At 42.7% G+C, this 23,551-nt stretch overlaps 1 protein-coding gene across 1 annotated transcript in view; it reads right to left on the bottom strand.

The window, feature by feature from the left end:
• Positions 1-23,551, bottom strand: part of CLVS1 (clavesin 1) — a 66,335-nt gene that overhangs the window by 8,455 nt on the left and 34,329 nt on the right. Inside the window, exons 4-5 of the mRNA XM_081205006.1 lie at positions 4,869-4,979; positions 742-977 (exon numbers count right to left, since the gene is read on the bottom strand). Of these exons, the coding sequence (XP_081061132.1) occupies positions 742-977; positions 4,869-4,979 (347 nt within the window). The remainder of the gene's footprint in view (positions 1-741; positions 978-4,868; positions 4,980-23,551) is intronic.

The following is a 23,551-nucleotide window of genomic DNA, read 5'->3' as shown; positions in this document are numbered from 1 at the left end:
CTCTGGTTTGTCTTCCCAAACAAACTATTAGCGATAAACCAAGAAAAAACCTTGGTTGCAGTTCATGTGTTGGATGAGACAAACTGCATGCCTGGGCTCACCTGTAATGCTTAGTATAAGGTAGCAAGGCAGCAGTAGGATGTGGGGGGGGGGGTAAAGGAGCCACAATTTTCTCTCCAGGCATCAGCACACTTGCTTGTTCATGGCAAACCATAACTTGGTAATGTTACATGCAAACCGGCCCCATATTTTGCTCTTTTCTTTGCACAGGTTATTCTTTTTCCATTTTGCTGAACAAGTGTGACAGGATGTGCCAAAATCAACGATCATTAATGAGGCCCAGAACAGCCATCATCCTGTTACTGCCTCATGAAAGAGCATTTTACTATGAAACATTTTCATTTCATACACTGGTGAGACATCTTTCCTTTCAACTTGCTCATCTTCATCAGGCCAGTAACTGCTATTATTATTTATAGGGATCCTGTGCCTCCAGATATTGTTGGCCACCGGTTCCCATCACCCCTGGTCATTAGGCATGCTGGCCGGGGCTGATGGGAGTTGGAGTCTAACCACAAGTTCCTCATCCTTTGTATATAGATGCTGTTCTTCCATTGTCATTATCCTCTCTTGAAGGCAAAGCAATCCTTGCATTTCCAGTTAGGCATTATTTCCTTTTCCTGTTTTAAAGCAGATAATTTTTCATTTCCTCTAAACATGTGCTCCGAGGCTGAACCTTACCTTTTCATGAGTTTGGGTGAGCATTCTCTCTCCAGGTTGGACGAGGAGTGCTTCACATGCATGGTGTTGTAGGAAGTGTGTGTGTATTCGTTTTCATCATTGTAGTCTGGACCAAGTAAAGTCCGAGCCCAAGTGCCCATGTCATAAGGAGGAAGTGTCCCTCCAAACTCTGAGGGCAAGCAGTCAGGGTGTATAAGCTGGTGAAGGCTATTCAGATTGTTACCATGAAGAAAGATCTTTGAAAAAAGAAAAACAGACAAGAACACAGTTCATTGGCTCTCAGTTTTTCATGGCTGTTAAAATATTAAGGATGCTTAATATTTAAACTTTTTCAAGGTTTGCCGAAGTACAAAAAATATTAGGGGGAGGGAATCTTTGAGGTGGGAGTGGAAAGTCCAAAGCTGTGAGTTTGGAGCATGCTACATGTTCATGGAATGCTGAGTGATTGATAGAGTAGCAGAAATGGAAAACCCGGCTGTGTTGAGGGAGGAATGGCAGGGTCAGTCAGCTACAATGGCCAGTTAGTCAACTACAAACAGGAGTGATCCATACTCCAACATTTTGCTGCAGGTCTGTTGTAGACACTAACACAGCAAAAATAAGGTGATGAGCAGCAACTGTGTTGGCTTTTGGCGGTAATTTTCTAGGTTATTCAAAGCTACTGGTTTTGATATCTGAAGGTTTTCACTTCCTATGAACTTTATCAGAGCATAGGGCTTCGCATAGGATAAATCCCTTCATGTCTTAAGATGGGAAGGAAAATCTCTGATGAAAATTCTGTTTCGAAGGCTATGAAAACTGCTGCCTGCTGATATGTGGCCTTCACACAGCCATTGCCCCCAACACTATGGCATGGGCTTTCTGGCTGCTGAGATCATAAAGCACACCTTGCTAGTTCTTTTGATTAAAAAAAGGCAAGCCTTTTCTGTTTCAACATGCTGATGGGGCATTCATTTATTTTATTATTTATCATGGATACTTATTAAGGGTGTGCATCTGCTCTGCATGAACATAGCAAGGGGAACAGGGAGGATTTGAGGGTCTCCCCCCTGAGTTGAAGGATAATGTCAATTATTCCAGCTCCCCGCTGAGTCAGATTGGGATTCTCACAAAAGCTTCATGTCTGTCACTCTGTTTCTATCCTTTTCAACAATCAATGTTTCCCATATATCTCTGTGTTTCTCTAGCTCCAAGGCTTTGCAAGAAGTGGGGCTGCCCAAAATTGAAAGAGCTCTTGGTTGTTGTTTTTTGTTAAAACCCACTCTGGAGGGACTCCTGTGCCTATAAATTTCATTTACTTTGGCCAAAAGGCTAAAAAACCTGTAGTCGTTTTTAGGTTCCCCGTTGTACTAAGTGGAGAAGCACAGGGTTTTGTTTTATACAGATCTGTTGAGAACTCGAAAATAGATCAAAGTAGAAAGTGCACAGAGCAACTCAGAAACACACTGCAATTGAAAACACACAGACACACAAATGCAGATCTGAGATGACACTTGGGGCTTGTGCATACCACTCACATTTATATCCTTCAATAGAATTCCAAGGGGAGGGGAAGCACTAAAAACATTGGGAAAGCACATTTAAGATGGATAGGAGGATGGATGGAATAGAAATTTTAATTGAGGATGATGATGATGATGACAATAATGCCTGCAGGAGATGCATTTAAATGCATCTAAGGGAGACTGGTACATTCAAATGCCATAACTTGCTTTGAGCCCCTTATCAATATTCTTTAGCGGTCTGTTATTGCTCATCTTATAATCCATGTAAATGATTCCCTTACTACTGTCTGGGCTTTTTATGTCAGTGTCCTTTCCTGTCCTTTCACTTTTATTCTTTTCCCTACATCTATAGTTTTTTGCAACATCAACCCTGCTATGTGGGAATCCCATGCTGATGACTACAGTGTAGATCATGTCATGTATCCACAGCATTGACAGTCAGATCATGTATCCACAGCATTGACCAGAGGAGGAATGACCACTAGGAAGAGTGCAGAGAAGAGAAATGCCTAATTCAGCACCAGTGCCGGATTTACGTATAAGCTAAACAAGCTACAGCTTAGGGCCCCACTCTCTTGGGCTCCCCAAAAAATGTAAAGGAAAAAACCCACTGGATGTACATTTCCAAAATATAAGATAAAAAACAAATAAAATAAAACCTACATACAGCAACAGTGTTTTGTGTTGTGTAGGCTCCTATGATGTAGGTATTGGGCCCCACCTGCTAGCCTGTTTCCTAAAATATCACTGGTTTGCTCATTTCTATATATAGGGCGCCTACATTCTGCATGTGCAAATGGCTTTCGATACCTATTAGGTCCATAAATGACCATATAGCATATATTCAACACACAAAACAGCGACAATTTGTTGTTGACAAAGGACAGCTGGACATATAAAGGGCCCCATTACTTTCAGTAGTTTATGGCCTCATCAAACCTAAATCCAGTCCTGATCAGCACAACAGGATGCCTTCATTTTCCCCAGCTGCAATAAAACATATCTCTCCCTTATTGGTCTCTACAGCCACAGCAAGTGCTGTAACTCCAACAGCTTGACTTTACCCCTGATGGTGCACTTTTCCCTTTTCTCTTGAGACAGACAGATGCCAAGGATGATGGTTGTTTGGGTGTATTCTATCAATTACATTTCTCCACTTATCTCACTGTAACAAAACAGGTTTTTTTTGGGGGGGTGGAGTGTCAATTTGGGAAGCTTCTCTTTGCATTCCTGTTTGGTACCAAAAGTGTTGCTCTTTGCAGTTTTTCTCCTGGATTGGGAGTATGAAGCTCTGTCTGTAGAGACTTTCTTTGACTCCATCCACACTCCTTTCCTACGTCAATCAAGCATGCCTCTTCAGCTAGTTTTCTAGCCATTAGAGGAATTGCATAGAAAAGTACCTTCTTCAAGCATGGGCTGTAGTAAAAATGGTATATAGTAGGAATCAATATTCCCAAGTCCTTTGCCATAATAAAGTCCTGCTTCTTCTCCAGCAGTGCTTGGAATTTGAATTATTTGGGTGACATCTTTTATTCCCCCACCCACCCTTTTACAAGAAAAGCAATCTGTTGAGGAAGCAAAATGGGAGACTTCTCTCAAGATGTCTGTAATACAGGGATGAAATGCCTTGTGGGGAAACATCTGGGAGCAGAGGCAGCACATGTCAGGAAGGGGCAGAAGGAGAGACAAACATGGGTGCAGCAATGTGTGTGACTCTAACAATTGTATGGGAGGCTTTGTGCCAGCCACGTAAAAACCAGAGGTTTCCTTACATACCTTCCCATCCTCTGTCCAGGCAAACAAGAGGCATTATCACAGTTCAAAGACACATTCCAGCCAGACAAATTCACTTGAGGAAGGTACAGAGCACAGCTAGTTAAGGATGTGGTCTGAGGAGCTGGGGAGGAGAAATGTCCACATTCACACCATACATTTAAAGTGCTATGGCAGCACTTTAAACAGTCATGTCTCCCCCCAGGAATTATGGGAGCTGTAGTTTTGTTACGGGTGCTGAAAGTTGTAAGGAGACCCCGTTCCCTTCAGAGAGCGACAATTCACAGGGTGGTTTAAGAATCAATCTCTCTTCCCAGGGAACTCTGGGAACTGTAGCTTGGGGGGGGGGTAGGGGGTCTCCTAACAGCTCCTAGGGCCCTTAGTAAACTACAGCTCACAGAATTCTTTGTAAGAAGCCATGACTATGGCACATTAAATGTATTGGGTGAATGTGGCCAGAGAGCCCCCATAGCATGAGGTCCCTCTGCTCATCTGTAATGGGTAGGGCTCTTCAAACAGTTTCTGTGGGTTCCCCACCCCCAGTACTCTAACGTAGCTGTGTGTGTTTATACTATAAAATGGTGTCTTTTTTTTGTACACAATGAAAGGTGTGTTTTCCCCCCCTTCTGGTGCCTGGCTTAGATTCTGAAAATAACTGTCTCCTGCTGAAATATTGATTGTATACGGGCTGTTGGCAAACTCCAACCGAGGCGTCAGCTTGCGCTGCCGTCCTGAGGCCATGCAAAGCAAAACCACACAAAGACAAAAGGAGGAGGCGCAGAAAGCAGGGACCCTCTTGTGCCACTGGGGGTGGGGGTGGGCTTGGGGCTTGCTTCGTTTTCTAATTACCCTTTTCCTTGTCTTGTCTTTGAGGAAGGGCTTGATGAGCGTGTACAGGGCATGGATGTACCAAGGCTGGTTCACAAAATGGACTCCTCCAAAGCGAGCAGGAAAGCTGTCCTGTGAAGAAGAAAGAAACGGAAGCCAATTAACAGAGGCAGCCAGCTAGGTAGGCAAGGAGCGGGTCTACAGGCTGGGCTGTTAATTGATGCATTAGGATCGACTACTTTGCAGCACAAACACACACACAAAGCTTCTGCCTTAACAATCTCTTAGCACTTGCACAGTGGGGCAGCTGCAGGGATGTGGGTGTGTGGTTTAAAGTCTCAGACTCATCCCTAGTTCTGTGTGTGTGTGTGTGTGTGTGTGTGAGCGCGCGCATGTGTGTGCATGTGCATGTATCTTTCTTTGCAAGCAGCGCAGCATGAATGCGGGAGAGTGTGTGTTTTCTAATTCCCCATTGTGTCACAGAGCCAAGTTCCCATACACCTCTGTGAACACGGCTCACCTCTTCACCCCGGATGCCTTCCCTTCCCCCCTCTGCCCTCCCCCCAAGCCATCATTACAATAGCTGAACTTTCTGGGTGAATGAACTGCACATTATGAAGAAGAAGACGGGTGGAAAATGTTGATAAGTGAAGCTGTTGAGAGGGAGCGGCGTGACAGCACCATGGAAACTGACGCAGACAAGTGCTTGCTTTTGGAGGTTTTGTACAGATACCCAGCAAATTAGCATGCAGGTAGAGTCCTTTCTCCCAGAGTTGTCTGCAGTGGTGGATCCTATTTCAGGTATGCAGAATAACATGGATGAAAGACAGGGCAGACTTTTTCCGGGGTCATTTTCTATCATCAATTCTGTTTAATCTCAACATTAGATTCATACAGAATAGACAGGGAATAGACTGGCGTCCTCTGTCATTTTGAAACACTGATGCCTGAGTATATGTTGTAATTACACCCACAAAGAAAAAGAAGTTGCCTGCTGTTGGAGAGCATTAGAGGAGCCTTTTTAGTGTTGTTGTTGTTGTTGTTGTTGTTGTTGTCGTCATTGTTTTTTTTTAAAAAGCTGACTGGCAAGGAACTGCCCCTAAAGCATGTTGTCAACTAAAATGCAACAGTGTTGTGACAATGGAGGAGCTGTGCATCAGGGCAAAGTGCGATGAGGGTGAGTTTAAAAGGTTTTTAAATTGCAGCATTCTTTGTGAATATTCCCATCATTACCCCTGAGGGAAGAGGAGAGTATTTCTACGTAAATTACTGTGGCATCTCTCATTGGCAGGAACAGGGCTTTGCTAGAGTCCCAGTGGGAGTAAATCAGCACAGTTTTGCAAAGAGTCAACGGTAAGTTACATTTTGCTTGGAAGGCTGCAGCTCTCTATCACCTGAGAGCCAGGGACAGAGAAACTGCCACACACATTCATTTGTGTATCCCAAGCATAGGCAAACTCCGGCCCTCCAGATGTTTGGGACTACAATTCCCATCACCCCATCACCCCTAGCTAACAGGATCAGTGGTCAGGGATGATGGGAATTGTAGTCCCAAACATCCTGAACCAGAGCAGCTATAGAGAGGTTTTCAGCTGCCTTCTGCTCTTCCTACCACTGCTGGCAGCCAGGGGCTGCCTCCCTGCTCCTTCCCTTCCATAGCAGCAGGAGGAGGAGCTGGTCACAGAAGCTATACTGTGCTTGGCTCTGGGCTTGGTATCCTCTGCCTCCTTATTTTTTTTAACATTGGGGGCAGCCCCCCCCCAAAAAAAATATTCGGGGGGGCAGGGAGCTTGGCTCCCAGGAGTTGGCACCCATACAGGGATTGAATCTGGGACCCTATGCATGCAAACCATGTGACTTACCTGAAGGAGCATCTCCACCCCCATCATTCAGCCCAGACACTGAGGTCCAGCTCCAAGGGCCTTCTGGTGGTTTCCTCCCTTCGAGAAGTGAGGTTACAGGGAAACAAGCAGAAGGCCTTCTTGGTAGCCGTGTCCACCCTTTGGAACACCCTTCTGTCAGATGTCAAGGAAATAATAATAAACAACTATTGACTTTTCTAAAAGTCATCTGAAGGCAGCCCTGTATAGGGAAGTTTTTAATGTTTGATGTCTTTATGTGCTTTTATATTTGATGGAAGCTGCCTGGAATGTCTGAGGCAACCCAGTCAGATGGGTCGGGCAGAAATAATAAAATTATTATTATTACCATGTGAGTAACAGGCCCCTTCTGCAGCTGGATGCCCAATGGGCAGCTTACAGGCAATTTCACATGGATTCCAAGAGTTTCATAACACTACAGTAAAAGCCAACAGGGTGCTCTGGATACCTTACAACAATTTTAAAACACTCCCAAACTCCAGACATACTTCTGCTATCTCTCTCCTCACATAGGCTATCATACAAGGAAACCAAGGCAGTCTCAGTGCCTAAATTGTGCCTGAACCACAACTGGATCCAGAAAAGAAGACTTAATAAAGAGTGCCTGGAGTTGGTCAGTCACCTCTCTCTCTAGAGACTTGCACAGGAAAGGGACATGTGCAACCAGCCTACAGTTGTTAAGATCTTCTGGGTCCAAAGAAAGTTTCTTAAGGAACGGTCCCACTACTGCCTCAGAGGGACATTTATTATCTCATTGGCCCAGCTGGTGGTCCCATCCCTACAAAATGTTATCAGCCACAAGGGAAAAGATCAAGAACACAACGGTTCCCTGCACTTATCAAAGTACCTTATCCACATTCTTGAGTCTTATCAATTGAAATTCATCTACCAACACTTGACCAGGCAGCACTCTGCACACTACTGGAAAGTGGCCTGCTAGGTTCTTATAGATATAAGCAATTTCATCCTGAAAATGCCTTGCAAATCAGCCACAGTGAGCTGCTGAGGTTTCTACCAATCCACCTCCAATATGTAAAAAGTCCCGTACCAGAATGGAGAGATTCTTCACTGCCATCACCACTGAATAATAGACTTTCCTTTTAATAAAACCTGCAGACATGTTACACCACTGTTAGACTAAAACACAGCAAAAAAAGGTAAAGGTAAAGGGACCCCTGACCATTAGGTCCAGTCATGACCGACTCTGGGGTTGCGGCGCTCATCTCGCTTTATTGGCCAAGGGACCGGCTTACAGCTTCTGGGTCATGTGGCCAGCATGACTAAGCGAACCAGAGCAGCGCACGGAAACGCCGTTTACCTTCCCGCCAGAGTGGTACCTATTTATCTACTTGCACTTTGATATGCTTTTGAACTGCTAGATTGGCAGGAGAAAACACAGCAAACCATTTCCCAAATAACACAGTAAAAATGGAGAAATCTTTACAGAAATGCCACCCCAGTAAAGTCTGTGGAAATATTTCTAACTATAAGCCTTAGAACAGGCATGGGCAAACTCTGGCCCTCCAGATGTTTGGGACTACAATTCCCACCATCCCTGACCACTGGTCCTGTTAGCTAGGAATGATTGGAATTGTAGTCCCAAACATCTGGAGGGCTGGAGTTTGTCTATGCCTGCCTTAGAACCTACATCTCCCCTTCCTAGTTTCTCATTATAATGGCATAATGTGATTTAGCCAACTCACCATTAACAGGTGTAATTAATTTTCTTGCCTGATTGTTTTGAAAAAACTTTGAACTTGTGTCTTGTTCTATCATGGAGGTTCAGGGCAAGAAACAACAGGTTCAATTAATTAAGTAAGTAAAATGTATTCATCGAAAAGAGTTACTCCACCTTTATTGAAAAGGCAGGTAGCAACACCAGCATTAAAAACATCAAAGCATTAGCTAAACAAAAAAAACCCTAAACAGTTTAAAAAATGGCAGGATAAAACCTAACCTATAAAAGTATAATTATAAAGGCAACAGCTGAAAACCAAGCATTAACTTCTGGTGGATATTTTAGTAGATATTTAACCAAGTGGATCTTTAGAGGAGGAGAAATATAATGTGGTTACCAACTAGGTTTTATCTCAAGTAAACCTATTGAAATTAATAGACCAAAACTTGGTAAATCACCAATCAAAAAGTGGCTAAATTATACTCAAGAGTTAAACCCATTGACTTCAATGCTTCTATCCTGAGAATGACTTGGTCAGATACTAGCTAATTAAAATAAGCATTTGTTTGAAGTAGACCTAGATATAATTTTTGGATGGCATTATGGGGTTCTGATTCTGCAGTGGTATATAGAATACATCGACAAATTAGTTGAAGGCAAAAAAGCTTTTGCTTCATGTGTGTGAATTATGTAGACCTTTCTTTGTGATTTGAGCCTGCCCCACTCTCTCCCTCTTCTCAGAGAGAATGTGAGATGGGCACATTGTATCTCAGTAGGGGGGGGGGAGAATTAAGGCACAGGGAGGTGGATGGTGGGGAGGAAGGACCCTGCAAATGCAGTAATTTGTTATTTCACTGTCTAGGAGCCATGGAGGTTTGCTGCTCACATTACTCATTTGTTTTCTGATTTCCCCAAGGTTCTTTTTGTTAACTTGGGAAGTAAAGCCATTACGTGTCAGTATTTCTCTATTCTCCCCACTGCCTCCAGCAGCACATTCTCCTTTCTTGTAGAAGCATGCCGCAGAAACCTAATGCATCTTTGCTGCCAAATGCTAAATATACTACCATGCAAAGCAAGAAAGGTATTTCTTAAAAGCTGCATTAGAGCTAGTATACGTATTGCATCTTCAGATGGCCCCTGAACAAAATCTACAATAGTATAGCTGAACCAAAACTATTTAGGGCCAAGCAACAGACTGGGTTAAACGTACTGTTTGGTGCTCTCTGTTTGGTGATGTTGTTCAATTTTTAATTAGCAGCTGAAGGTGGGCCTGACCCCAAGCAGATGGCAGTCCACATGGAGGGGGCATTTAACCTTTTCTTCCTGTGCTGTAGCCTTTGCAAAGCAAAATTGCTAACTGAAGCGTTAATGATTGAAGCATATTCCCAGGAAATGCCGCAGTGCAATACCGCTGGTATTAGTATAACAGTGATAAAAGTACCATCCTCCAAGATCCAATGCAATCGAAACAATAACTTTTAAAGATTAAAGTTCTTCTATATTTAGGAAGGCATTAAAATCACAAATTAAAATATTTAAATCCCAAAAGATCGTCTTGCTCAACACAAAAAACATGAAAGGCAAAGCTTCTTGCCTTTAAACACAACATGCAATCTTTTCATTTTAAGGATTTATAGCTTTCTAAGGCTAGTAAGTATTATATCAGGCATAGGCAAACTTGGCCCTCCAGATGTTTTGGGACTACAACTCCCATCATCCGTAGCTAACAGGACCAGTGGTCAGGAACAATGGGAGTTGTAGTCCCATAACATCTGGAGGGCTGAGTTTCCCTATGCCTGTATTATATCCATACAGTTTCTCAAAAAGTTCCTCTTGGTTAGTGGATTCACTTGCCGCCATATGATTCCAGTGCATGCTGACTGCCTTGGTTCCAGCTGATTTATTTCCAGGACATGTGATGATAAAACATTTCTAGATTGTTCCTCCTTGGCCCAGTAAATCCCCATGCCATTCTTTATGTGCATGAAGTCCATTTGTGTAAAGAACAGCACAAGAATCACTTGCAGTAATGTGAGCAATTGCCTCAGACCCAAACTTTTTCTGTCAGCAGATTTATTTTCAGGCTCCAGTTTGCTGCCAAACAATGCAGGCTGGAGCTTTGCTCTACAGGGGCAGGACCTGGTAGTGCAGTTGAGCTGGTACCTTGCCATTTAAAAGGGCAAATCCAGGATACAAATGAATTTGTTTACAGGTGTCACCAGATTGCCATTTTGAACAGGATACTTGGGTGAACGTTCATGTTTTTGTTTTAAGTATATCTGCACTTTGGGGTGTTTTTCTAAATTGTTTTTCTTGCACATCACCTTGAGACGTGTGTGTAGGAGGTGATTAATAATAATAAACAGTAATAAACAATAATATGACTAATTTTAGCTTAAAATTGCTGCAGAGAGCTGGATTCCCTCCCCTTTAAAAACTTAACATTGCACACCATGCCTTGTCCTTTAAAAAATATAGTGTGACTCCAGTGTAAACCTACATACCTTGGCTTGCACCCAAAGTGAGGCAGCAAGTAGGAAACGTTCAGACCAAGAGTGAAATCTAGCTGTCGAATATATCCCTCTGTATCACTATATGAACCAGTATATACAGTCTCTGTATCCCTATATGAACCAGTGCTGCAGATGTAATAGTAACAGCTTCTAATTACACTGAGAAAAGAATCCTACACCATTTTGAGCCCGGGTTCATTTTTGACACCCTAGGTTAGTTGGTTAGGTGATTGTAGCTGGTATAGTTCAGTGATGACAATCTGGAAGCATCTGTCCATTAAAAAAAATGTAGTAGTCAGAACTGAAATCAGTACTCAGAACTGAATTTTCACTTTGCTAGTCTCCAAGCATAACCACTATCTTCAATCTCCCTCCTTGCTTAGAAAACAGATTAAATAATAGAGAGCTATAGCAGAATCTGTGTTAAGTTATTTTTCTACTTCACAAACTCCGCTGGAATAAGTTGGCCCGCACCAGGGAATTATCATATTTAATCCTTTAGCAGACACACCCTATAGATTTTTCCAATGTGTTTTTTTCTTGCAGTGTTCAGTACATAATAAACTGAGCAATTAACAATTGTTTCCCATAATCATTCTTGCAATATAATGAGACGTCCATGCCTTCTGTTTATTTTGCAGTTGATAGATGAGTTAAATAAAGTGAGTTGCAGAGCCAAAGTACTTGCTCAGGAAGTTTTGATCTGCCTTTGCAAAATAACAGTGTCCTATTTTATGATCCATCAAAATAAATCATAGCCTTGAGATTTCTATAGCTCTCTCTAGAAATCATAAATACTGTGTATATATATATATATATATAATGCTAAGTGTGCCACTTTGGAGCTCTCTACATCAGGGGTGGAGAAAATGTAGGCCTTGACCTAATTTCAGGGGGGGGGGGAGCCTAGAGGGAGAAGCGGGGAATGTCAGGGAGATAATGGGAGGAGGAATGGAAGGAGGAAAAGGGAGAAGTGTTTGCCAATAAAGCCCTAAATGACTTAAGTTAGGATATCTGGAAGACTGACTCCTCTGTACAACCCTGCCCAGAGGTTGAGGAGGGGTCATTTACAGAGATCCTGTTAAATCCCCTACCAGCAAAATAAGTTTTGTTGGTGGGAATGTGAGGTGTGGCTTTTTCCATGTCAGCCCCCTGCTGGTGGTTCATCCAGTTGAAGGAGATGAGCCTAGCCCTGCCCCAATGCCTGGTGCCATTTTGGCAGGCAGTGAAAACTTCCTTATTCTGTGTGACTATTTAATGGCTTTTAATATATATGAGAAGGTTTAACTCTGCCACTTTTGGTTTTCAAGGTTTTGGTTTTAATTTTTGTAACTAGGTGGTGTTTGGTTTGGTTCTTTCATTCTTGTGGGCCTTTGTTAGGCCCCAAAGTGGTATTAAAATCTCAAAAATAAAATACTGTATATCAGAAAGGCGTCTGCAAGCGATCAGTTCAGATCTTTAGCGAAAGGGATATTTCCTGGCAGCCCAGGGGGCGGGGAGAGAAAGCGAGAGAGAACATAAGAAGAGCTTGCTAGATGGGACAGTGGCCCATCTAGTCCAGCAACCTGTTTTCACAGTGGCCAATCGGATGCCTGTGGGAAACTGGCAAGCAAGACCTGAACACAAGAGCACTCTCCCCTCCTGAGCTTTCCAGAAACTGGTATTCAGAAAAGAACGTGACCCCACCAACATTTAGGTTCTGTTTCAGCAGTGCATATTTTTTTTTAACCTCCACAGTCAGAGGCAGTATGTTTCTGAGCACCAGATGTAGCAGTTACAATCACACAGATCCTCCGGTACATATCCTTCTATTCAAGGACACATAGACCAAGGCCAATATACAAAACAATGTCAAAGGCACTCCTTTAGAAGTAAGGCTCAGGCTTGAAAGATGCACAACCTGAAATGGTGTTGCAGGAAAAAAAATCCATTCTGAATATTCTCCACTGTTGCCTTCACTAACGGCCACCAACCTGAATGGTTTTAAAAGGGTTACTCTGTGTGCTGCCAACAGCAATGGAGGAGATATTTCTCCCAATATCAGCTGCTGGGGAACAGAAGTCCTGATGCACTTAGGTCCTGGTTCTGGTGGGCCACTGCAAGAACAGGAAGCTGAACCAGATAGGTTGATCCAGCAGGTCTCTTCTTCTTAGGCTTCCTAACAGAATTATAGAACTGGAAACCACATCATCTTGGATTGATGGCTATCCACATTGTCCTCATTCAGACAAGGCTGTGAAATGAATGCTACTGTTGATTCAGGATCTCGAGTCTTCTTTTAATTTTAACCTCACAATGTCTGCAAGCTAGTAAGCTTCAGGGTCATTGTAACCTATTAGCTTTCCATTGCTCATTTAAAGTCATCAGACCAGCAGCAGATAATTATCTCGGAGAAGTGACGTTTCTAAGCCAAATCAGACTATCCAGGGAATACCAACAACCCTGGAGCGGATTTTGCTTTTCTAATTTACTCCTTGTTTGCGCTGTCATCTTGTATTGTGCAGCATTAAGGACAAGGAGAAAAGTATTAGTGTGGAAAGGGAAGAGACAGTTCCACAGCTACCATGTATCTTGTTCTCTGCTAAATTAATAGGAAGAGTGCAATCAATAGACCGAATCTCTTGGGGCTGATTTGATGCCCAAATTAAGTTTTGGTTGTTGTTGTTCTAAAAAAAAATCATTTTAGTTCAATCCACTGTTCATGCATTCACATTTCAATCCTACTTTTATACTCATTTATGTTGCCACATAACCAGCAATGGCTGGCACCCAATACCCCCTCCACCCCAAAGAAAAGCAGTGTTACTGCTGTTCCCTGGAATGATCCAAAGGTAGGGACAGGTGGTTCTGAGGTCAGGGCTGCACAAGCACACCGACAGAGCCAATCCAATTCTTACCTGATGGTAATAACATTTTGGTACATGAGTGATTAACAACCCCAAGATACAAAGTAGCTGACAGGGAGTACTCCAGATGTTCTTGGACTCCAACTGACACCACCCCAGACCACCGGCCACTTTGCCTGGGGCTGATGGGAGCTGTAGTCCAATAACATCTGGGGTGCACCAGCCTTGAGACCCTGGTGCAAAGCGTAGCAGCCAGGTTGAGTCAGAGAGAATGAAGGTGTGCAACCAACTAGGGGTCACATTTTGCATGCAACTGGAAGGATAAAAGCAAAAGCTGTGTTTAAAATGCTTTCTTGAGCATTTGCGAGTCTCTTTCAAAATGCACTGTGCCCTTGAGGCATCTTATCAAGGGGATCCATGCCATTTCTATGCCATTTCTACACCACTTCTATTGTGCATTTTCATGACCCTGGGCCTGGCAGTATCTGTACATCCAAGCATGGGAAAGTGAGCAGCCAGGGACTTCTCCCAAAATGTCACAGAGAGGATAAATGCCCCCAGCTTTGGTTAACATGGATAAGTACAACAAAACAGAACATAATTATGGAAGGCCTAGTGGCACTTGCCTTTCATTTCACAAAAGCCGGCTGACTTAAAAGCAACAGTCTCTCTCCTCCTCTTCTTGGTTCGTGCACACGCATTATACAGTATTGACTGATGGAATGGGGCTTGTGTAGTAATCCATTACATTCAGAATTAATTGAACTACATACTCATGGGCAAATTGATTCAAGTTAAATAGAAATTCATCTGAACCATTCTGTGCCAACCAAACTGGGGGGGGGGGGGGGAGGGGAGGACAGAGCAAAAAAAATCAGCAGCTCTAAATGATTGCTGCAAGAAACTTGGGTGGTAAATAGAAAATATGCAGATACCCTACATATGTGCACACAATTTTCGAACACCCAGTTACATGTATATGGGGAAGCTGGCTAGATCAGGTGTCCAGATGTGCAAACGCTGCTATTTACATGGTATTTACATTTATATGCACACAAGGAAGTGTTTGCCCTACTAAGCAGTGGTGGCTTCAATCTTTAAACTACTGCCTAATATGCAAGACCCTTCCAAACCTCTTCCTCCCCAGAGAGCTGAAAGTATCCATCTTGAAGATACGAGAGTAAGGACATGAAGCATCGTTTCTTAGGGAATGGCTCTAACTCCATGGTAGAGCACATGCTTTTATTCTGTTTGAAGCCCTGATGAGCTGCCAGTCCCTGAAGATACTGGGCTGAATGGTCCAATGATCAGACTTATACCAAGCTTCCCATTTACTAAATTCTGCTCTCATTTCAACTTGGCTTCAATATGGACAGCATCAGAGCTTGGTCTCAGCAAATCCTAGGAGTGCTTAGTTTACTATCCACCTTTGGTGTGTATACTATTGAACTTTCTATGCCGATTCATCACCAGTGGCCACTAGCTGTAAATGGGCCACACCCTGGCAGATTAGATCATCTATTGATTGGACTGGATTCTGTCTTTGTGTGCTGCAGAATTTTATGACACCTACAGCTATCTGTTTCTATTGCATGGCCACCTTGTCTCATTATTTAAAAAATATTGTTCTTTCTCTCTAGTAAGGGTAGCTCTGCTCACCCATGTAGGAAAAACTTCAAGCATATGATATATTGGAGTCTGATGCATGATATCTTAACCCTGTCAGGGCCAGCTCTACCATTAGGCAGAGAAGGACAACTAATTTTGAATGTCATGAAAGAGCAGCCAATTGTGATCTATTTGTAGTTGTATTGGTGGTGGTGGTGGTAGTAGTTGCATTTACAAGAAGGAAGAGAGGTGCATGTAAGATTTTCTGCCCCACTTCCCCAAATAACTTGGCGAGCCTGGGGTACTATGTACATTGACATGGGCATAGGCAAATGCTGTTCTGCTTTAAGCAGCAAAATGTCTTCAGCTAAGCCTTTTGTCTCACAATAACTTTGTTATATGTTAAGATGCCCCAGGATTCCTTGTTGTCTTGCTGAAACTGACAGAGGGAGCCTCCTGATTTTGTGGGAAGATTCAAGTGCATACCTGGAAATTGAGGCTCACACCACAAAAGTAGGTTAAAGTGTTTTGTTGCCCTGGTGCTTCAGAAAAGAAAGAGCCTTTTGGAAGATAGAAAAGTCATGGGAAAATGCCCTGAAAATGAACGAATGATTAACAGGAAGACATCTAAACACCCCAAAGCAAATCAGGATGAATGCTGGTTGTCATATAAACTCCCCACAAACAAATCAGAATAAAAACCAAACATAATCCAACCTTCGTACAAGTGATGAGTGCTCAATAAATAGGTCATCTATTCTAAAGGAACTCTAACACCATCACCCCTCTGTAATTTACAACAGAAAGAGGTACACTGAACAGTGATGCCTGAAATTCTGTCTTTCTGAAATGTAGAAAGCTATGCTTTTAGCAAAAGAAATCCCTGTGGTAATAAGCAATATCCTGGGTTCTTTCATATTGCAAAGATAGGAACATTCTTCTGAGCCCTTTGACTCCTCTGAGAGGCAGAGGACAGCAAGCTGTGTTCCATCATTATAACAAAATTCACCTTCATAACCCAAGGGCATGACTTGTGTTTGGATACTAGAAGAACAACCTGTCCCTTTGCACTGAAGATTTCAGGCAGAGATTGAGAACCTGCTTGAAATGTCTGCAAGGAGAGGCTCACTGTGACTAGTGTGATTCCATATGATTCCATTTCCACCCTTTGCTATGATGTTTAATATGGATGTATAAACTTGACAGCTCCTTACTGTGCTTGTAGTTGCAGTTACAATGCTGGCCAGTGAGTTCATTCAACTGATGAGACTTCCAGTGGTGATGGCATAGCAATAGACAGAGGGAAGGTGCCTTCCTATACCTTCCTTTCAGTACTGGAACATTTCCAATGTTTCGTTAAACAAAAAAAGTGTGCCCAATATTCATATCAGCATTCAGGTTGATGAACAAAACTACTTGTCAAAGAACCCAGCTCTTTCTCTTAGCTTAAAAGTTGAAGGCAAAAATACAAAGAACAAATGCATCAGATAAGTATGCAGTGGGTACTTTCTGGTTGTTTGGTCTTAAAATCACTTTGGAGCTGTTGGCAACCATATGCAGTGACCTTAATCTTTCACCAAAGTAACTATGCATACTCAAAGAACCATGTAGCTGATGCAATTGAACAGTATGACTCATTCCCTTTTCTGACTCAGAAATGACTTTGCAATGAATTAGATAAACTTTTTTTAAGGACACTTAATAGAACAAGAACCTACTGTAACAGGGGTTATTAATATGGTGCCTGCAGGCACACATGTGCCCCACAGATGTCTTCTCTAGTATCCTGAGTGTCCAGGTCTATTGCCCAAAATTAGGTTTGACAGATACATCCCATTGTAGCAGGGTATGCTTTGTTGCCGAGTGTGTGTGGTGCCCACAAAAGTTAGGAGCATAGAATTGTAGAGTTACAAGGGACTTCAAGGCTCATTAAGCCCAATCCCCTGCAATGCAGGAATCACAGTTAAAGAATCTTGACAGATGGCCATCCAATCTGTTTTAAAACCTCTAATGTAGAAGAGTCACCACCTGAAGGAGTCCGTTCCACCATCCAATGATTTCTTTCTCCATCTTGCAAATGTGTTGTGGATTTGCATCTCCTTCTGTCCTCAATTTCTGCCTTGTAATTCCTGCTGGGTTCTGGCATTCCAATTGCCTCTGATCCTTTAACCCTCATCTGCTTGATTCGTTGCCTCACCTCCAGTCCATCTATGACTATCTCTATTGCCCTTCTGATCCTTGGATCCCAACAGCAATCTGAAAGCTAGACCAAGGCTGCACAACTACTCCGACAAGGTGTCATTTCAGACATGAAGTCTCTATAGCCTTTCCTAGGAAGGTCCAATAGCCAGCCAAAGGAAATAGTCCGTAGCCTGAAATGGTCCACTGACAAAAAGACGTTCCAAGCTGAAATTCAGATAGTTCACTACACAGACCTGATATTTCCTGCTCCCTGCAATCCTTATGTAGTTGGACTGCTTGGGGAAAGAAAATTTGTGAATTTTTGATCTGATCTGATCTGCATCTCTCAGACTAATGTGCAGATCAGAACTTAGTTTCCACCAGCAACAGAAACACAGTACATTAAGAAATAGGTATTTGGGGAGAAAATAGGTTGAGATATAAGTATTGAAATATGTATTTATGAACTCATGTGATAGTGGCATGGACCTGATCTGTCTATCCCTGACAATCATCTCCACCACCAGTAGAAGCCTGTGCAAGAGGAATCTGGTAAGTCAGCAATTCCATGCTTGCTTGGTACTGAGACAAACCAGGCATCCATCACTGCCTCCTAATAGGAACAGATCAGGGTGGTAATTCTTCTTTCCTTTCAGCTTGCCACCACTTCCCACTAGCAAATTATTTCACTGGTTGTGGCTTTAATACCCATTTATTTTGTAGCTATGGAATTTCCTTTCCCAAAGAGTAAGTGTGGGGGAAAGCTGAGGCCTTTCAGGTGTTGGGATAGAAGTCCCATCACCATGCTGGTTGGGGCTGATTGGAGTCAAACAACATTTAAACCATTTTATTTGTTGGGCGATATGATTGGCATCAGCTTGGCTGCAGGAGTTGCCAGAAGGAGGCATACAAGATGCCATCCAACTGCCTTAGGGACTCCACTCCAAATTTGTGTGGGGTTTACTCCTTAGCCTTTTCTTCTCCCGAAGATATCCTGCAATGCAGCAGAATTTTCCTTCTCCTAGATGGGCTATCTTTCCAGGTTCCCACCTGCCCCTCACGTTCCTCTTCAGGACATTCAGAAACCACCTTATTGACCTTTGGACCCACTGCTGGTCTTGTCCGCTCAATCCACCTGAGCCTGTCTTCGCATGAAGAGGAAGCCCCTTATCTGCCAGATTATTAATGTTAAATATAACGGACCAAACGACCCTGTTGTTTGTGTGACACAATTTTCTTTCTATTTTCTGCTTCTGCAGTAGAGTTTGTATTGTTGTGGAGCTTTTCCTTTATCTTTAAATTGAACCAATTTTATCCGAAAGTTATTTGAGAAGGAAGAAACAATTATGGTTACGCTACCATTTGGGGAGTTCCTTTTCAAGGTGCCGTCACAGCAGAACAATTGCAGGCTGCTCTTTGCCGCCCACACACTGCAACCCCTTCTCAAGTACATCTTTATAAAGAGAAGGCCTTGTTGTTTTGTATGGGGAAATGCGGCATTATTAGAGCATTTTAATGTACTGCCTGTGCAGTATCTTGATGAAAAGAGAGTAGCAAAGGCTCTTGAAGAACTTTGCCCCTTTTTTGGTTTCTGTTTCTGAGCTCTGTCTCTAGGGAAACAAATGTAGCATCCAGAAAGTATATTATAAATGCCACCTACACTCTGTTTCAGCCTTGGGAAGAACAAAATAATCATCCATTGAAATGGAAATGACACTGAAGGCTGATCTTGTATTGCCTGAAGTCCACAAGAGAGGATTGTGCAGGCAGGGAGACCACCAGAGTCAGATACTACAGTGAACCGTACAGCAGCTGAAGCCAGCAAGCTCTTTCTAGTCTGGGTGAACTCAATTAAACTAGGACCCTAAGAACTAAGAATATGCCCTGTTTTTACATTTCTTCTTCTTCTTCTTCTTCTTCTTCTTCTTCTTCTTCTTCTTCTTCTTCCAAATATACTGCTTTTCTCTGTGGTACCTTGGTTTACGAACTTAATCCATTCCGGAAGTCCGTTCTTAAACCAAAGCATTCTTAAACCAAGGTGTGCTTTCCCATAGCAGTGCGGTACTCAATTTACAAATGGAACACACTCAACAGGAAGCGGAATATGTTCTGCTTCCAAGGCAAAGTTCACAAATCAAAACACCTACTTCTGGGTTTGCAGTGTTCTTAATCCAAGTTGTTCGTAAACTAAGCTGTTCTTAAACCAAGGTACCACTCTATACAAAAATGCGCAGATTTACCCAGTGACATAGTCTAGGGTCCTAGGAACAAATATCCACTGAAGATATTAGTGATTTCCCACAAAACTAATAGTCTGTGCATGACTTGGCTATCTAATATACAATTTTCTTTTATATCTACTTTATTACTGCAGTGAGCACTGTAGCTTCATTTTCCTCAGTGGTGATCAGAGTGCCTCAGAAGATCCAGTGGTACTTAGAAGAAGAAAGGTTTTCCTCACTACCTCCTTTTAAGCATTAAAAGCACACAATTTCCTTTAGGAACTAAATTACTTCAGGCTATTTACTTTGTATGTCCATTCTACAGCACACCCACTCAGCCATGAAGTTCACTGGGAGATCTTGGGCCAGTCACTGCTGGCACTGTTGTGAGGGAAAAAATGAGGAGGAGAACCATGTATGTCACACTGAGCTCCTGAGAGGAAAAGTGGGTTATAAATGCAATAATTCATTTATTATAAATATTTTGGAGATACACTTTTACCTCACTCTGATTTAGGAACATTTCTCCTTATTAGCCTTTCTGTCTTTTTGCCCATCAAATACAGAAGTTTCATATTTCTATCGTGTATGACGCATACTAACCTTCAAAGCAAAGGGAAAGGACACTGTGAACAACAAATGTCCCGTGGCAAACAGATCTATCCTCACTGGATCAATGGTAAAAAGAAGCTATTATCCATTTAGAACAAATGCCAAAGCTAAGCAATTCTGTGGCCACCCATTCATAAATTATAAGGAAAATTCAATCCACTCTTGAAACCAACAGCGCAGAGGGCATGGTCATGAATATGGTTCTCCCAGGCAAAAGAGGGTGAACATTTTCCCACCACAGTCGTCTTATCCCATCTTCCAATTTTATTAGGAATTCTGCTTCAGGACTTTGATCCATGTGGCCTCAATTTAATCATAGCATCTGTGGATCATGAGCATGTAAGTAGCAGCTGTTGCGCTCACAGAGGCAGACTGTGCAGGCAGACTAGAAGTGCACATAAATAGACAATTTGTGAAGGAGAAGGCACTGGACCTCTCTCTTGTTGCACCCTTTCTTCACCACACATCAAAGCCTCAACGAGGTGGGAAACAAGTCAAGTCCTCAGCAAGGTTAGGGCTAGGCGTCTGGTGAGACTGAAGAGGATGCCCTCTGGTCATAGTGATGTCCTGCTGGTTCAGAACAAGGCTTATGTAGTCACGGCAACCTATACCCTGTAGCAGCCAACCAGATGCCGCCAGGAAGCCCACTAACAAGACAGAAGGGAAATGGTGCTCTCATGCTATTGATCCCCAGGCCAGCCATTGGCATTCAGAGGCTACTATACCTCCATGATCAGGATAACTCCGACCATGGAGGTATAATTTAGTCATCAGTAGTAGTCACTGACAGCCTTATCCTGAAGGCTATTTAGTGCAAACTTGTCTATCTGAACACCTGGGTGCTGTCACTTGTACAAAGGTTTCCTCCATGTTTGCCTCTCACCACACCCACGTCTGGAAGGCTGCCCACAGGGGAATGTGGTCCTCAGGCTGATAAAAGCCTCCCCTCCCCTCGCTCTCCAATAATATAAGTCAGTTGTTGGGCAACGGATGGGGAAATGTTTAAAATATGCAGGCATGAAATGAAATCCAGGCTGCGAGGGAGTGGAGGAGTGAATGAAACAAATGCCTTATGGCCTGAAGAAGTTTCAGTGTAATCCTTAGCTTTAGCAAACATAAAACACAAAGCTGTTCTTATTCAATGACAATAATGTTGACTAATCTGGAAACTGATTGGAGTGACATTTGGAAAATGTTATGCGAATGTCTGCTACCCCATTAGCATTAGAAATCCCATTAGCATTTCATCTCATCTCAGGAGCAAAATTCTGGAATTCTGACTCAAGCAAAGATTTCATTAGACATATAGGAGGCTTTCATAGAATCACAAAACTGTAGAGTTGGAAGAGACCTTGAGGGCCATCTATACCAACCCCCTGCAATGCAGGAATCTTTTGCCCATAGTGGGGCTCAAACCCACAACCCAGATTAAAAGCCTCATGCTCTACTGACTGAGCTATCAGTAGTTAGGATCAGTAAAACATGGTCCATGAGGATACACTTTCCCCTGACCTGGGCTGAGTGGGGTTGACAGGGATGGTTTCCCTAATGGCTGCTTGACATATGGTTTCCACAAGCGTTGTAGAATATTAGATTATTAGCAGCCATTGATAAGGGGGTGTAGGCTGAGCTATAATTTTTTTTAATCGTCTTAATTTGTGTGCACCTTTATTTTCCCTTTGTCATTTAAAAATTATAACTTTTCAACATTCAAATGTCCTCTCTCCCAACAGTTTATATGTAAAGAGAAGCCCTTGGAAGGTGTCAACCTTTTAAAAAGGAACATTTAAGAGTAGTACTTAAGCACTGAAATATTATGTCGAGAAAGTGACAGGTACAGCAATAAAACACACAAAACAGTATGTTTTCCTGGGCCTTTAGCAAAGCAAACTACCATAAATTTCCTTCAAGTGCTGTCTTCTGACAGGAAGCTTATTAATATTTAACACCTCAATAGGAGGAAATCTGCATAATTTGATGGTTGAAAGAAATAGTGGTGCCACGAACCGTTCTGCTCCATGACGCTTTTGCCTTTAAAGGCTGTGTTCGCAAGACTGCTCATTTTGTGTCATGTGAGAAATGCAAGACTTTTACGCCTTCTTCAAAACAGTGATTCCAAAACTTCCTATAGCTCAAGCACAGGGTTCCCCACCACCCCACTTCCAGAATTTAAATTGAGGCATGGTTCACTCTTACACCTGAAAATGTTTATCTGGCAGCATAAAGCTGAGCCAACATATGTATCAGAACGAAGTGAAGTGGTAAAATGGGATATGTCACTTTTGAATGCTTCCTTGGGGAACAAGAGTTCCCGGCAAGTAGAAAGTCAGCATAGCGGTCACATGACTCCCAATGTATTCATTTCATATTTGCACATTCAAAAGCACGGGACTGTATGCAACTCAAAAGACACCCACTGAAATCAATGGACCTATGATAATCATGTTCGTTCAATTCAACAGGTCTAGTCTGAGAATGATGAACACTGGATGTGCTCAGCAGAGCAAAGGAGTCCGATGCTGCTACTATGGAATAAGCTGGTGTGTTTTGGGGTGCTGAGGCTCACGTTGTATATACGTGTAAATAAAACCATATATCTTAAAGACACTACAGTCTCTGTTGTGCCTGGTTTTCTGAAGAAAACACAAACCCTGAGTGAGCACCAGGAACCCCTGAAGTCTCATGTACTGCTCTGTGGAGATTGGTGTGGTGTGTAACAATATATTTGCTTGATGGTTGTTGCTGCAGGAGGAAAGAAGATTCATCTCCTTTTGGGTGCCTGGAACACTAAGGATGCCACATACTCTTGGGAGTTGTAGCTTTCCTCCAGGGCTTCTGTGGATCCCAGTACAAATGCCAAATCTCGTTAAAACAAATGCCTGTGCTACAAACACACAAGTTGCTCAAAGGGGATCATGAGCTCAGGTCTGGATATTTTCAGGGCTTTTTGTCAGCTGGAACTTACAGGAACTCAGTTCCGGCACCTCTCGGGGGGGGGGGGTGCTATTACCATTATAAGAGAACAAGGGAGGGTGTTCACAGTGAGTTCCAGCACCTCCTTACCTAGAAAAATAGCACTTAATATTTTTATGGGATTTGTTATTGAATGAGTTAAGTGTGTGCCTGATATCAGCAACACACTTTCATGTGTAAGCATTTTTATT

Source organism: Podarcis bocagei (assembly GCF_964188305.1).
Source record: "Podarcis bocagei genome assembly, chromosome: 8".
NCBI lineage: Eukaryota > Metazoa > Chordata > Lepidosauria > Squamata > Lacertidae > Podarcis > Podarcis bocagei.
This window is presented reverse-complemented; position numbering and strand designations above follow the sequence as displayed.